General features: G+C 44.8%; 1 protein-coding gene and 1 non-coding gene across 3 annotated transcripts in view; one reads left to right on the forward strand and one right to left on the reverse strand.

Moving 5' to 3' along the window:
- Nucleotides 1–1,523: 1,523 nt before the first annotated feature.
- Nucleotides 1,524–1,630, reverse strand: LOC123587041. Its single transcript, XR_006707111.1, has one exon. It is a non-coding gene; the product is annotated as a U6 spliceosomal RNA (small nuclear RNA).
- Nucleotides 1,631–12,423: 10,793 nt separating this feature from the next.
- The window catches only part of DSTYK (dual serine/threonine and tyrosine protein kinase), a 49,808-nt gene continuing 47,103 nt past the window's right edge, over nt 12,424–15,128 (forward strand). For both annotated transcript variants that reach the window (XM_045456288.1, XM_045456289.1), the window contains exon 1: nt 12,424–12,885. In XM_045456288.1, coding sequence (XP_045312244.1) covers nt 12,618–12,885 — 268 coding nt within the window. In that variant the 5' untranslated portion in view covers nt 12,424–12,617. The remainder of the gene's footprint in view (nt 12,886–15,128) is intronic.

Genomic DNA, 15,128 nt, shown 5'->3' on the forward strand with positions numbered 1-15,128 from the left:
AGGAGTTACCATTGAAAGAGAACTCAGGTGTTTGGGTGTTTTGCTAGGAACCTTGCGAACGCTGTCTTAATCCCCACAACCGCTCTGCAAGGTAAATGTTATTCCCACTGTACAGATAAGGAAACAGGCTCAGAGAGATTCTCGCACTTTCATAGGCCTGAAATCTGCCCCCTGCTCTGTCCGACTCTAACCGTAAAAAAGCGTCATAGCTCACCCTTCACAGCCCTAATTTTCTGAGCCACTCCTGTGGTAAAGAATTTACCAGTGAGTACCAGTCTACTGTTAAATATATCTGCATTCACTCAAAGAAATTTATGAAACACATTTCATGTACAAAGGCTTTACAAGATGCTCATGGAAGATAGAGAACGATAAAAGACACTGGCCTCGGCCTTTGGACTTAAAGTCCAGTTGGGGAAATAAAAGGCACAAACAAAACGTGAAACAACAAAAGATTGAAATGGTACTGTCTGTCGGCATTCCCGGGGGGAGATGATTAATTAAGTACCTGGGCAAAGGGGAGAGAGAGGTCTCTACAAGGGATTGAAAAGAACTCTGAGGAAGAGGTATTTACACACATTTATCCATATCATGGGTGTTAAAAGAATACAGGGGCACCTGAGTGGCTCAGTCGGTTAAGTGTCCGACTTCGGCTCAGGTCATGATCTCACAGTTTGTGGGTTCAAGCCCCACATCAGGCTCTGTGCTGACAGCTCAGAGCCTGGAGCCTGCTTTGGATTCTGTGTCTCCACTCTCTGCCCCTCCCCTGCGTGCACTCTGTCTGTCTCTCTCTCAAAAATAAATAAACATTAAAAAAATTTTTTTAAAGAATACAATGTTACTTTATGATGATTCATTCGGAAATCTTGAAGTAGGTAAAAACTATATAACTCATCTTGTAAATAGAATCATTAAATATTTGGATCTCTTCAGTTTTACATCTGCATGTTATAGAGTTTTTATGGCATAGTAGTGATGGGAAAAACATTTTTGTCTTTTCATTCTCGGAGACCATAGGCTAGTGATTCTCAAAAAGTATGGTGCATTGGGGCGCCTGGGTGGCTCAGTTGGGTAAGCGTTGGACTTCGGCTCAGGTCACGATCTCGCGATCTCGTGGTTTATGGGTTCCAGCCCCCCATTGGTCTCAGCTGTCAGCACAGAGCCCAATCAGATCCTCTCTGTTCTGCCCCTCCCCTGTTCGTGTTCTCTCTCTCTCTCTCTAAAATAAATAAACATTAAAAAAAAAAAATCTTAAAAAAAAAAAAAAAAGTATGGTCCGTGGATTACCAGCGACAGAAAACACCTCGGAATTTAGTTATGTACGCAGCTCCCCAGGCCCTACACCACATGGATGGAGACAAAATTTCCAGGGGTGTGGAGCTTGAAACGTGCACTTGAAACAAGGCTCTGGGGCGATTCTTACGCACATTGAAGTTTGAGAACCACTGATGTAGGGCAAGACTTGGTGGATCACATGTATCATAATTTTTAATTCAATAAACATGTAGATCTATTTTAAATCAGAAAATCTGGAACGCTTCACGAATCTGTGCGTCATCCTTGCGCAGGGGCCATGTGAATCTTCCCTGTATCGTTTCAATTGTAGTCTCTGTGCTGCCAAAGCGAGCGCAGTTGATCACATTTTTTGATAGATTTGTGAATTCATAATATCTATTTATTGAGCGCTTACTATTTGCCTGTCAAAAACTCTCATTCAGGCTAAAAACAAACTTTGTAGGTGAGTTCGTAACCTCCATTTCACAGATGGGAAACTGAGGCTCAAAAAGAATGAGAACTTGGCCAAGGTCACCTGACTAGGAAGAGCTAGCCCAACCGGTTCTGCTTGCCTTCAGTGACTATCCCTCTCCCACAATGCCCACTGCACTGTTGTCTAGGCTATGCAATGGCCACCATGCTTATTAATAATAGCAACAGCTATCATTTGAGTGCCTTTCATGTGCCATATAATTTCAGCTTAAACCTTTTTGTAAGTTCAAATGGTACTTTGCCAAGTAAGTTGACTAAGACGCAGAGATATTAGTATATCTCTCAAAATTACCGTCCACCCGTTGAAACAGGGCTTTCTTATTCTGGTATGACTTTTTCCGTGTTCACTTCCTCTTGACTGTTTGTAAAATCGTTTTTGGCTCTGTCAGGACTTCCTTTCCTTGGTGTAATATATCCTGACCCTTTGCAGCTAGTTTGGAATGGCAAACCAAGAGTTGAAGTGTAGGCTCTCTTTCTAACAGCTCCCACACTTTTTCCCAGCACAGGAACGGAGAGCTACAGTCTGAATCAAGGGGGAAGTGTCAGTTGCTTGGAAAAAACCTGATCTTGTGACTGCAAAAAGAAAAACACAACTTAATCAAGGAAGCCTTTCCTGGGGAGGGGGAATCACACTACCCCATGTGAGATCTTATTCTGGATTATGTCATAGATCATTTTCAGGGAGTTTCATATGGCCCCAGGGCATCCCCAAGCAGACAGAGGGACAAAGGGCTGTTTTCATTGATGAATCCATCCGGGCTTGCCTTATGCCTCTCACAGGGTGCTGGTGGAGGAAGATAATATTCTCTTTCAAGATGCAATGACTTAGTACAATTCAGTAATATAAATAGCTAAAAATATATAAATGTCTGCACCCTTTCACCCAGTAATACCCTCCTGGAAAATAATTCAAAAGAAGAAAACAAAGCAACAACACAACAGAAAATATATAAAGGAGCATTGTTTATAGCAGTGGAAAACCTGAAAGGACCTACATGCCCAAGATTAGGAAGTGGGTGAATAACAATGGTGTAAGAATGTAATGGAATGTTATGATGCTATTGAAAGAGATATGTATGATAAGTGTATAGAAACACAAAAAGCCTTTTTGAAATAACCTAAAATGAAAGCATTAGAATGAAAAATTGTCTTGAGCTCCGGAGTCAGGCAAACATGTGTTATTAGCTATATGGACTTAGACAAACTGCTTAACCTGAGTCTCAGTTTCCACATTTAAAGATTATAAAGACATAACGATAAAGATTAAAGTATCCATCTTTCAGGGCACCTGAGTGGCTTAGCCGGTTAAACATCCGGCTCATGATTTTGGCTCAGGTCATGACCTCACAGTTTGTGGTTTCCAGCCCCGAGTTGGGCTCTGTGCTGATAGCATGGAGCCTGCCTGGGATTCCCTCTCTCTTTGCCCCTCCCATGCTCGTGTGCGCACGCACTCTCTCTCTCTCTCTCAAAATAAATAAACAAAAACTTTAAAAATAAATAAATGAATAAATAAATAAATAAATAAATAAATAAAATCCATCCTTCCAGAGTTATTATAAGAATTAAAGATGATATAAACTATATGGATAAAATTTGGGTAAACCACGGATAAAGATAGGAAGGGAATGCAAAGAAAGAATTGTAAGTTTTATGCTGGATCGTGGACTATTGAAAATTTCATCTGAAATGTACTTATTTTTATGATGTCTTAAATGTAATACAATTTTTCCCTTTTCTTTCTCTGTACCCTTTTTTTTTTTTTAAAGTTTATTTATTTATTTAGAGAGAGAGAGAGATAGCGAGCAAGCAGGAGAGGGGCAGAGAGAGAAGGAGAGAGAGAATCCCAAGCAGGCTCCATGCTGTCAGTGCAGAGCCTGATTCGGGGCTTGAACTCACAAACTGTGAGATCATGACCTGAACTGAAACCAAGAGTCAGACGTTTAACCGACTGAGCCACCCGGGCGACCCTCTTCCTCCATGCCCTTAAAAAACTGCATATGCCCTGTGTAGGAAGTGTGTGTACGTCTCATCAGGAAACTTGCCTAAGTGGATTCCTAAGTCCTATTTGGATAAGGGTCCTGATTCCTCTGGAATCAGCTCTAGGAAAATGATAGGAACCTTAAACACTGACATACAGAAAGGTGGCTCAACTAGGTTCCAGGACCTGTTTTCCAAGCACTTAGAGGTTTATGTGACATTTGATAGATACTGGTCTCTGTCTCTACAATTTGGGGGTGGAGAAGGTTCTTGTGACCAAGATGCCTTCATCCACCTTTGCTTCAGAATGCTACTTCCCACCTCCATTAAACCACTTTCCCTGCAGAGCTAGATTCATGAGCCAGGGGGTAGCAGGAGGATGATATGAAAGAAATATTTTCTTCTGGCTAATATATACTGAGGACCCTCTTTGTATGAGGCATTGTGTTCGGCACATGTAAATACCTACTAAGCCAGTTGGAATATGTCTAGAACCCAGAAAACCTTCTAGGAAACCCCTACCAGGATAATGTTGACATAGAAAAGGTATTTCATGTGGACTTCCATCTATCCATCGTCATCCAAGATTAGCGGAGAGACACAAGAGTAAAACTTGTGGCGAGGTTTTATTCTGGCCAAGGAAACTGACCAAAAATAGATTCCACTGAAAGTGTCAGGCAACGGGGTGCAAAAAGGGTGAAAAGCCATTTAGACTTGAAAAAGCAACAGCAATCTTCTAATCTTACTGATGAGAAATGAATTGTGGCAAAACTATGTCTGAGGCTGCTTCTAGTAAGCTTTGGGTCAGTTACTTCAGTTACTCTAAAAAAATTCTGGAGATTTTGCTCTACTTGGCAGTAAAACAAAGATGATTTCTACCCGGGGTTATACCAAATTCTTTTTAATTGATTGTTTTTCCTCCCCATGCTCTGCCTCCCAACAGCCAGGGATGCCACTGATGAAATATTCAGCATTGGAATGATATTTGATGTATAATTAAATAGGATACATTTAGCAGTTCAGTTTTATAGACCTTTCATGTTCAGGTTAATAAATCTTCACAGAAGGAATCTCACAAACAAGACCAAAATATTTTTGGGAATGCTATCCTCCTTGGAAAAATACAGAATCCTGAACGTAATTACTGTATATAGGAAAGAAAACATTTATCAAGCACTTTTATGTGCCAGGCAAGGTACTAAGTGCTTTACACATTATTTAATTTAATCTTCATGACCCTGTGAGATAGGTATTATTAGGTCTGCTATACAGATGAAATAACTGAGGCTCCAAGCAGTTAAGTAATTTGCTTAAGATCACAAAGTATGTATGAGCATATCCAGGGCTGGAACTCAGGTCAGATTCTGACTCTCGTGTTTTTCCTTAAATTTTTACAGGAGTTCATTTCCAAAGCGTTTTCATTTACTATGGCTCATGCCATCCTCCCACCAACACAGTGATGTTGAACATAATCATGGGATTCTCTCTTTTAACAAAAGTCACAGAGACAGGGTCAGAACCAAGGCTTACAGCAATCATAACCTCAGTGAATTTCTATTGAGTGCCTTCTATGTGCTGGTCTCTGTATTAAGCATTTTTAATAGTTTTCCCCATTTTAATCTTCATAATCTTTTGAGGTGGGCACTATTATTATCCCATTTGATGGATGAGAAAACCAAGACTCAGAAGGGCCAATCTCTTGCCCAAGTTTATACTGTAGCCAGTCAGGACAAGAATTTAGGTTTGCAATAATGATAACACAATTGATAAAAGCAGTTGCCATCTATTGAGCTCTTCTCCTGTGTTGGATATTGCTTAGAAATTTTTTTTAACCCTACATGCTATGAGATTTACAATTGGCATTGCTCCTTTAAAAAAATATTTTTAAGTAATCTCTATACCCAGTGTGGGACTTGAACTTAAAACCCCGAGACTGAGAGCCACATGATCTACCTACTAAACCGGCCAGGTGCCCCTGGCATTGCTCTTTTAATGCTCACCATTTTCAGATAAGGAAAGAAGACCGAAAGAAAATAAGTTAATGTCTCCAAAGCATACAAATGGGAAGGGGTAGAGCTAGGATTTGAATGCAGGTCTCTTTGACTCTTAGACCTATGTCCTTAACCATGAGACTTTGCTCACTCCTGTTCTGTCTCTATACACCCTTGCTACCCAAAGTATGGTCCCCAGACCAGCAGCATTGGCATCCCCTGGGAACTTGTGATAAAGGTGGCACCCCAAGCCATGCCCCAGACCTACTGAATCAGAGATGTATTTTAACAAGGCACCTGCATGATTCTTGTGCCTGCTAAACTTTGAGAAGCACTGCTCTGCAGCACTGCCAGCATCTCTCACACGCACACACACACGCACACACGCACACGTGCACACACGCACACACGTACGTGGGTGAGGGGCAGAGAGAGAGAGGGGAACAGAGGTTCCATCCGAAGTGGGCTTGGTGCTGGCAGCAGTGAGTAATCTCTACACCCAACACGAGGCTTGAACTCACAGCCCCAAGATCAAGAGTCCCGTGCTCTACTGACTGAGCCAGGAGGCACCCCCAAAATTCTTGGATTTGTGATTGTGATTTTATGTTGCATAATAGAAAACAGTTACTCTTTCTCTTAGTAAACTCGTTCCTAATTCACACTGCAGAAATAAATGTTACTTTTGGTGTTCTGCAAAAGTGCCTGATTCCCACCTACATTAACATAAGGATCTAGACTCTGGAATCTCAGGGCACCTGGCTGGCTGGGTCAGGAGAGAGCATGAGGCTCTTGATCTCAGGGTCATGAATTTAAGCCCATATTGGGCATGGAGCCTACTTAAAAGAAGTAAGAAGAATAAAAATAAATAAATAATATAAAAATACATAAACTTAAAAAAAAAGACTTTGGAATCTCTCTAGAAATCAAATCATCTAACCAAGAGGAAGTTGTTCTTACTGGATAGTAGAAACATGAGTGGTTTTATGTTCTCCTTTGTGCTTTCCCGAATATTTAAAAATATCTAGAGTGAACATGCATTCATTCAGCAAATATCACTTAGTAGGAACACCTACTAAGGGACAGGCACTATTCTAGGTGCTGGAGATAGAGCAGTGAATAAGCCAGAAAAAAATCTGTGTTCTAGATTGGTGGTGGCCAGAGGCAGGGCAGAGGGATGGGGCAATGTAGGTGAAGGGAGTCAAAAGGTATAAACTTCCAACTGTAAAACAAAGAAGTCATGGCGATGTCACCTACAGCATGCTGACTAGAGGTAAAAGTACTGTATTGCATATTTGAAAGTTGCTAAGAGAGTAAGTCCTGAAACTTCTCATCACAAGAAAAAATTCCATAACTAGGTATGGTGATGGATGTTAACCAGACTTATAGTGATGATCATTTTGCAATATACACAAATATTGAATCATTATGTTGTGTACCTGTAACTAATAAATTTCAATGTCAGTTAATTTCAATTGAAAAAATCTTGGGGTGCCTGGGTGGCTCAGTTGGTTAAGCATCTGACTTCGGCTCAGGTCATGATCTCATGGTTAGTGAGTTCGAGCCCTGCATCGGGCTCTTTGCTAACAGCTTGGAGCCTGGAGCCTGCTTCGGATTTTGTGCCTCCCTCTCTCTCTTCCCCTCCCCTCCTTGTGCTCTGTCTCTCTCTTACTCAAAAATAAACATTAAAAAAAAAAAATCTCAGGGGGCCTGGATGGTTCAGTTGGTTGAGCATCCAACTCTTGGTTTGGGCTCAGGTCATGATCTCACGATTTGTGGGTTCAAGCCCCGCATCAGGCTCTGTTCTGATAGTGTGGAGCCTGCTTGAGATTCTCCCCCACCCCTCAAAGTAAATAAAGTTAAAAAAAAAAATCTCTGTCCTGATGTCAGTATCTTTTGGTTTTTCCTCTTGGTATAGTCAGATTCCTTGAAGAACACAAGTCACGTTTCCTCTCTGGAAGGTAAATGTCCGGTAGCCAGAGATCTAGGAATTGAATGGAAAAAGAGGGCTGGGAATCTTAGCATCCGATATCCATAAATCCACTTAATCTCCTTATTTATACGGAGACTCCTATTCAACCATCTCTGGAGAATAAATACTTCAGTCTCCTTTTAGAAGAAGGAGGGCAGCAGTTGAAGAAGGGAGCAGTAACCAGGAGATCTTAAATAGCTTTAAAAATTCTTATTTTGACCCATGCCGAGAGTACACCCTGTAGATGGCCCGCTTTTCTATATCCCCACAGTGGGCGGCACGGGGACCTACTGTGAGTGATCAAATGTGGAGGCTTGAGGGAGTCTGCAGAATAAATCAGGTGGGGTCTCAGTTTGGTTCCATTTTGGATTTAGGATTCAGGTTCTCCAGGTTGGTAACTTAGTTAATGCTTGTGCATCTGCTTTCCAGCTTCTACTTTTCTTTGTTTTTGTTTGTCCTATTGACTCCACTCATTATTGTGGGTTCATGCTTTAAAAATCCCATCACTGGGGAGCCTGGGTGGCTCAGTCGGTTGGGCGTCCGACTTCAGCTCAGGTCATGATCTCATGGTCCGTGAGTTCAAGCCCCACGTTGGGCTCTGTGCTGACAGCTCAGAGCCTGGAGCCTGTTTCAGATTCTGTGTCTCCTTCTCTCTCTGACCTTCCCCCATTCATGCTCTGTCTCTCTCTGTCTCAAAAATGAATAAATGTTAAAAAAAAAATTAAAAAAAAATCCCATCACCGGGGCACCTTGGGTGGCTCAGTCAGTTAAGTGTCTGACTCTTGGTTTCAGCTCAGGTCATGCTCTCACAGTTTGTAGGTTGGAGTCCTGTGTAATGCTCTGCGCTGACAGTGTGGAGCCTGCTGGGGATCCTCTTTCCCTCTCTGACCCTCCCCAGATTGCTCTCACTCTGTCAAAATAAATAACAAAAATTAAAATAAAAAAACTAAAAAAAATCCCATTACTGTCATTTTAGTGTTGTTCTAGGAGAGAACATAAGTGGATCTATGTGTTCATCCTCATTAACTGTTTAACTTTCATCACTTGAAAAAAAATGTTTATTGGGGTGCCTGGGTGGCTCAGTCGGTTGAGCGACCGACTTCGGCTCAGGTCATCATCTCACAGTTTGTGAGTTCAAGCCCCGCGTCGGGCTCTGTGCTGACAGCTTGGAGCCTGGAGCCTGCTTCGGATTCTGCGTCTCCCTCTCTCTCTCTGCTCCTCCCCTGCTCACACACTGTCGCTCTCTCAAAAATAAATAAAGTTTTTAAAAAATTGTTTTTTAAAATCTTTATTTATTTTTGAGAGAGGTGGGTGAGTGAGCAAGGGAGGGGCAGGCTCAAACCCAGGAACTGATGAACTCATGAACCCATGAACCATGAGATCATGACCTGAGCAGAAGTTGGATGCTTAAGTGACTAAGCCACCCAGGCGCCCCAACACAGTTTTAAGGAACACTTTCCTATCTGAACTTGAATCCTCTCTTGACACCATTTAAACTTTCATTCTCTCCCAGTTGTCCTTAGAATTGGATGTTTGAATAAAATACGTACTTTCACATGTAGCTGACTGTGGTTTAGGAAGAGTTCATGTTACCCGCATATTTAAGATTTTTTAAGTAGCAGGAAACAAACAAAATGATCACTTTCCTCAGCAGATCAAAAATAGAGATGAGACATACACATATTCAAATTGTTAAATTATGTATGTTAAATTATGTAGAAGCTTTGTGATGGCAGTATTGTTTGTAATACCAAAAAGACTGCCAAAAACCTAAAGGCCTATCAATAGAGGACTTGTTAAATAAAACATACCAATCCATATGGTAGCATATTTATACAGTTAAAAAGAATGGTGCAGATCTTTATATTTTGGTACAGGAGAGCCTGGAAGGGCAGAATAGAGTAAGTATACTGTGCTATCATCTGGGTTTTTTTTTTTAATTTTTTTTTAACGTTTATTTATTATTGAGAGACAGAGAGACACAGAATGTGAGCAGGGGAGGGGCAGAGAGAGAGGGAGACACAGAATCCGAAGCAGGCTCCAGGCTCCGAGCCGTCAGCACAGAGCCTGACGCGGGGCTCGAGCTCACAAACTGCGAGATCATGACCTGAGATGAAGTTGGTCACCCAACCAACTGAGCCACCCAGGCACCCCCATCTGAGTTTAAAGACACATACCTAGTGGGGCCTGGGTGGCGCAGTCGGTTAGGCGTCCGACTTCAGCCAGGTCATGATCTCACGGTCTGTGAGTTCGAGCCCCGCGTCAGGCTCTGGGCTGATGGCTCAGAGCCTGGAGCCTGTTTCCGATTCTGTGTCTCCCTCTCTCTCTGCCCCTCCCCCGTTCATTCTCTGTCTCTGTCCCAAAAATGAATAAACGTTGAAAAAAAAAATTAAAAAAAAAAAAAAATAAAGACACATACCTACACCTCCAAGAGGGCTACCTCCTGGGAGGGGAACTAGGTGACTAGGAGACAGGCTAGAAGAAAGACTTAGTTTTCCCTTGTATAGCCTTTGTAGCATTTGAATTTATACTACAGGCTTATATTACTTATTTTTTAAAATTTTAATGTTTATTTATTTTTGAGAGAGACAGAGAGAGAGAGAGAGTCGGGGAGGGGCAGAGAGAGAGGGAGACGCAAAATCTGAAGCAGGCTCCAGGCTCTGAGCTGTCAGCACAGGGCCTGATGCGAGGCTCGAACTCACACACTGTGTGAAATCATGACCTGAGCAGAAGTCGTAAGTTTAATCGACTGAGCCACCGAGGCGCCCCATTCTTTTAAAAATAAAGTACTGACAGGGGCGCCTGGGTGGCTCAGTTGGTTGAGCGTCTGACTCCTGGTTTGGGCTTAGATCATGATCTCACAGTTTCGTGGGTTCAAGCCCCGAGTCAGGCTCTGTACTGGCAGCATGGAGCCTGCTTGAGATTCTCTCTCTCTTCCCCTCTCTGCCCCTCCCCAATTTGCACTGTCTCTTGTCTCTCTCAAAATAAATAAATAAACTTAAAAATAAAATAAAACAAACTACTAATGAATAGTTTTTTTAAAGAATGAACTCCATGGCCTTTACCTAACATAATGTTCTCCCTCATGACTTCCACCTTTCCAAATGTTACTTCTTTAAGATAGTTATTAATTCCCAAATCCCTTTCTGGACAACTCTAGCCCGAGTACTCTCTTATCTGATCCTCTTTGTTAGAAACTATTGTGCGTGGAGGAATGCCTGGGTGGCCCAGCCGGTTGAATGTCTGACTTCAGCTCAGGTCACGATCTCAGAGTATGTGAGTTTCAACCCCGCATAGGGCTCACTGCTCTCAGTGCAGAACCTGCTTTTGATTCTCTGTGCCCCCCTCTCTCTGCCCCTCCCCTGCTCGTATTCTCTGTCTCTCAAAAATGAAGAAACATTAAAAAAAATGAAATGATTGTATGTGGCAAAATTTTCACACACTGATTTGCTACCTCGCTGCTGCTGCTGCTTCTTTGAAATAGTATCAGCCATCTTGTGTTAAACGTTCCGTTTTGTATTTTCATTTGTGTTTTACTGAGTCTTTTAGAGGTTGCATGGGGGTCTTGCAAAAAATGAGGAGTGGCTGGTGGAGAATATGTAAGTAAAAGGGAAGGAGCACAAAAGAAAGAGTCTGAGGCTCTCTCCAGACCTGTAGTCCTTCACACCCACCTACCAAGCAGAGATTCATGTGAACCAGTGACCCCTTTTCATAAAATACTAAAAGCCCCCTCACATTTTAACATTGAATTAACCCAATTATCATGACATCACTCTGCTAAGAGCCCTTGCACTCAAGGGATGAGAGGTTGGGAGACAGAAGCAAACATTTTGAAGCAAGATCAACAAGCCTAGACCCTTATTTCATAGATCCCGAGACAAGACGCTGGAGGCATTCAAACTAAAACTCAAGTCTCCTCTTAAATGCAGTTGAACTACACGATCCAGCAGAGGTCTGGCCTGGGTGAAAGAGGGGAATCTTTGCACAGCAAGAAAGACAGGAAAACTCTGTGCCTGGAGAAGAGGGGAAGAGAAAGCAGGAGGTGAAAAGGAGGTGATTGTGAAGTTTTGTCTCCTCTGTAATTGTGTCCAGGGCTCTGTGGCAGTCTGTGGCAATAAAAGTCTCTATTAGCAGAAGCCAAGTTAAGATAATCAGAACTGGTTTGGAACTGCAAACCTCAACTTCCCCTAACCCAGCCCAGTCCCTTTACTTCCAGAAACCAATGGACTTCGGTTTAAAGCTCTTTAACGACCCTTTCACATCCCCCTTTTCCACACCTGGAGAGAAAGAGGGCGCAATATAAACAAGAACCGTTTCCCTATTTTTAGGGTATTTTCAGTCGATTCTCCACTATCTACTGTATCCGGAAAGTGAGAACCGTTTAGGGTAGCCATGGAGACATCGTTGGCCTCAGTCTTGTTTCCTTCCTTCTCTCTGCTATTGAAATGTTTTGCTCTGATTTCACGAAGACACCCCACTTCTGCTGACGCGGGATTCTGCAGCCTCCTCTCTCTCCTCTCTATGCAGGGCGCGGGAACACGTTTTGAAACGAGGAGAGCGTGTGCGCACAAAAACGGGCGAGGTTCCACCGGGAGTCAGCCCCGTCCACGGTCTCCAGGTTTCGGAGCCCGCCCCCGCCCAGACTACAAATCCCAGGAGATCCCGCGCAGGGCCTGCGCGCTCCAGTGATCCTTCCCTCACTCTCCCGGAGAGTGGAGATAAAGGTTCCGTTGGCGGCGCACTGCGGGTTGGTTTGTTTTCAACGGCGGTGACGGAGGTCGGAAGCCCGGCCGACTGCAGGCGGGGGCGTCAGGGGGTGGATTCCTCCTCCCCGAAGCACTGGGGGGCGGGGAGGAGGGAAGCGGGGCCAGCGGGCCGGGGACCGAGCCGCCAGGACAGAACGGGCCGGGGCGATGGAGGGCGACGGGGTGCCGTGGGCGAGCGAGCCCGTCTCGGGTCCCGGCCCGGGCGGCGGCGGAATGATCCGCGAGCTGTGCCGGGGCTTCGGCCGCTACCGCCGCTACCTGGGCCGGCTGCGGCAGAACCTGCGCGAAACCCAGAAGTTCTTCCGCGACATCAAGTGCTCCCACAACCACAGTTGTCCCTCCTCCCCCACGGGCGACGACGGCGGGGCCGAGCGCGGCCCTGCCGGCGACGTCGCCGAGACCGGGCTGCAGGCGGGTAAGGCGGGCAGCCGCGGCGGAGGCAGGGCTGGAGGAGCAAGGCGGAGGGCGGACCGCACCCCTGTCCCTGCAAAACAAGCCGGGAAGGGGCGCAAAGTGGGAGAGGGGCGGCGTGGCCGGGTCCCCGGGCCTGGGCCGGCCGGATCCGCGAGGCCGTGGGCGGGCATCCCCCGGGGCGGGGGTGGGCGAGGGGCGCTCGGAGGCCGGCGAGAGTGCCAGGAGCGCGCTCCGGCACCACCGGCCGTGCGCAGGGGCGGGGAGTGGGGGTGGGAGGGGGTGGGCGGCTGAGGTCGGAGACCCGCCTAGGGATGGAGGAGGTGGACTCCCGGAGGAAGGGCAGCAGGCAGGGTGCCCCAGGAGCCCGAGGAGTCCAGGGAACTGTAGTGGATTGTGTATGTGTATGTGGTGTATGTGTGTGTGCTTACGTGAAATGTTTTTGCACGAAAACTGTGAAGAAGTAAGGAGTGTACTGTAAATGGGGCTGGGGTCGCTAAAGGAAATCCCTATCTGACGTGCCAGGGTGCCTGAGGGGTCGCTCGTGCTTATGGCGAAGAAGTTGGGGAAGACATCGGGTTGTTGTTTGGTCCTGAGACTTCGTGACTTGATTCTCCCTGGGATGTGCTAGAGTCCCTAAAGCACTTAAAATCGTGCAGGGCCTTTGATCTTTCCCAATTTCTTGCTTCCTCTTCAACTGCTTTTTGGTGGCGATCCGGAGGGTTTGTTAAGTAGCGCGTCTAATTAGGAAATAAGTGGGAAGGGAGAAGGGACTGGCATCCCATGTGGACAGGTACCCTGGGGACAGCACAGCAAGTAAGACAGTGGGTTTAATTTAGTGATTCTCAAACTTCAGTGTGTACTCAAACCAAATTAGCCTTAAAAATGTCTCATGCTCTACCCCACAGATGGGGACGGTCTCGTGGGTGGGTCCTGAGAATCTAAACATAAAACGCTGCCGGGGTTCTGTTGCAAGTGGTCTACAGACACACCTGTGGAAGCACAAATGTAGATGCTAATAGAGAATTTGAACATGAGGCTCAGACCAGAATGAATTGTTGAGCTGTTCAGAGTTTGTGGTTTGGGTTCTGTGTTTCCGAAGTTGCCATGTTTCATATCCTCCAGTTGTCTGAGACTCCAAAAATGGCGATGAAAGAAAGTAAGATAATAAGAATCTGATCTGGTCCTAAATAATATTCTTCCACTTAGTGAGCTTGGATGTAACACAACGGGGAGGAAAGCATGGTAGCTTTTCTGGAGTGGTGGTTTGACATCGTCAGCCCAGAGATTTGCCGTTCTGAAAATGGACCTGTAGAGGCTGTCAGAAAATTGGCAAGAAGGGCTAATGTTTTCAGAGATGATCCTCAGAATGTGTACTTTAACCCTCTCCCATAGCAGTGCTTTCCAGCAGCTTTCCTGCTCCCAGGTTTTTCTTAGAGCTTACCTAAAAGAGTCCTCTGTCGCTGTTATTTGATAACAATTGTTTATTTTAGAATCACTACCAAAGGAGAGAAAAAAACCATCAGGGAGTAGATTCAGGGAGTAGATTCATCGCAGAGAGATGGAGGTTTTCAAGGCACCTTGACAGGCTCTTGTTTTTATTCTTTAAAAAGCCAAGTTAAGGGGCGCCTGGGTGGCGCAGTCGGTTAAGCGTCCGACTTCAGCCAGGTCACGATCTCGCGGTCCGTGAGTTCGAGCCCCGCGTCAGGCTCTGGGCTGATGGCTCAGAGCCTGGAGCCTGTTTCCGATTCTGTGTCTCCCTCTCTCTCTGCCCCTCCCCCGTTCATGCTCTGTCTCTCTCTGTCCCAAAAGTAAATAAACGTTGAAAAAAAAAAATTAAAAAAAAAAATAAAATAAAAAAATAAAAAATAAAAAGCCAAGTTAAGAAAGACAAACGTACCCTTTGAATTTTGCCTCACTGGCTTTTCTAGTTGACTGCACCACGAACTAATCTTTGCGTACTGTATTTTTTTCAAAAAATTTTTAATGTTTATTTATTTCTGAGACAGAGAGAGACAGAACACGAACAGGGGAGGGGCAGAGAGAGAGGGAGACACAGAATCCGAAGCAGGCTCCAGGCTACGAGCTGTCAGCACAGAGCCCGAGGCGGGGCTTGAACTCACAAACTGTGAGATTGTGACCTGAGCCAAAGTCAGTCGCTCAACCAACTGAACCACCCAGGCGCCCCTTTGCATATTGTATTTAACTCTCTTCACCCTCTGGAGTCTATTCATCTGAAACAAAAAC

Source organism: Leopardus geoffroyi, chromosome C3 (assembly GCF_018350155.1).
Source record: "Leopardus geoffroyi isolate Oge1 chromosome C3, O.geoffroyi_Oge1_pat1.0, whole genome shotgun sequence".
Taxonomy (NCBI): domain Eukaryota; kingdom Metazoa; phylum Chordata; class Mammalia; order Carnivora; family Felidae; genus Leopardus; species Leopardus geoffroyi.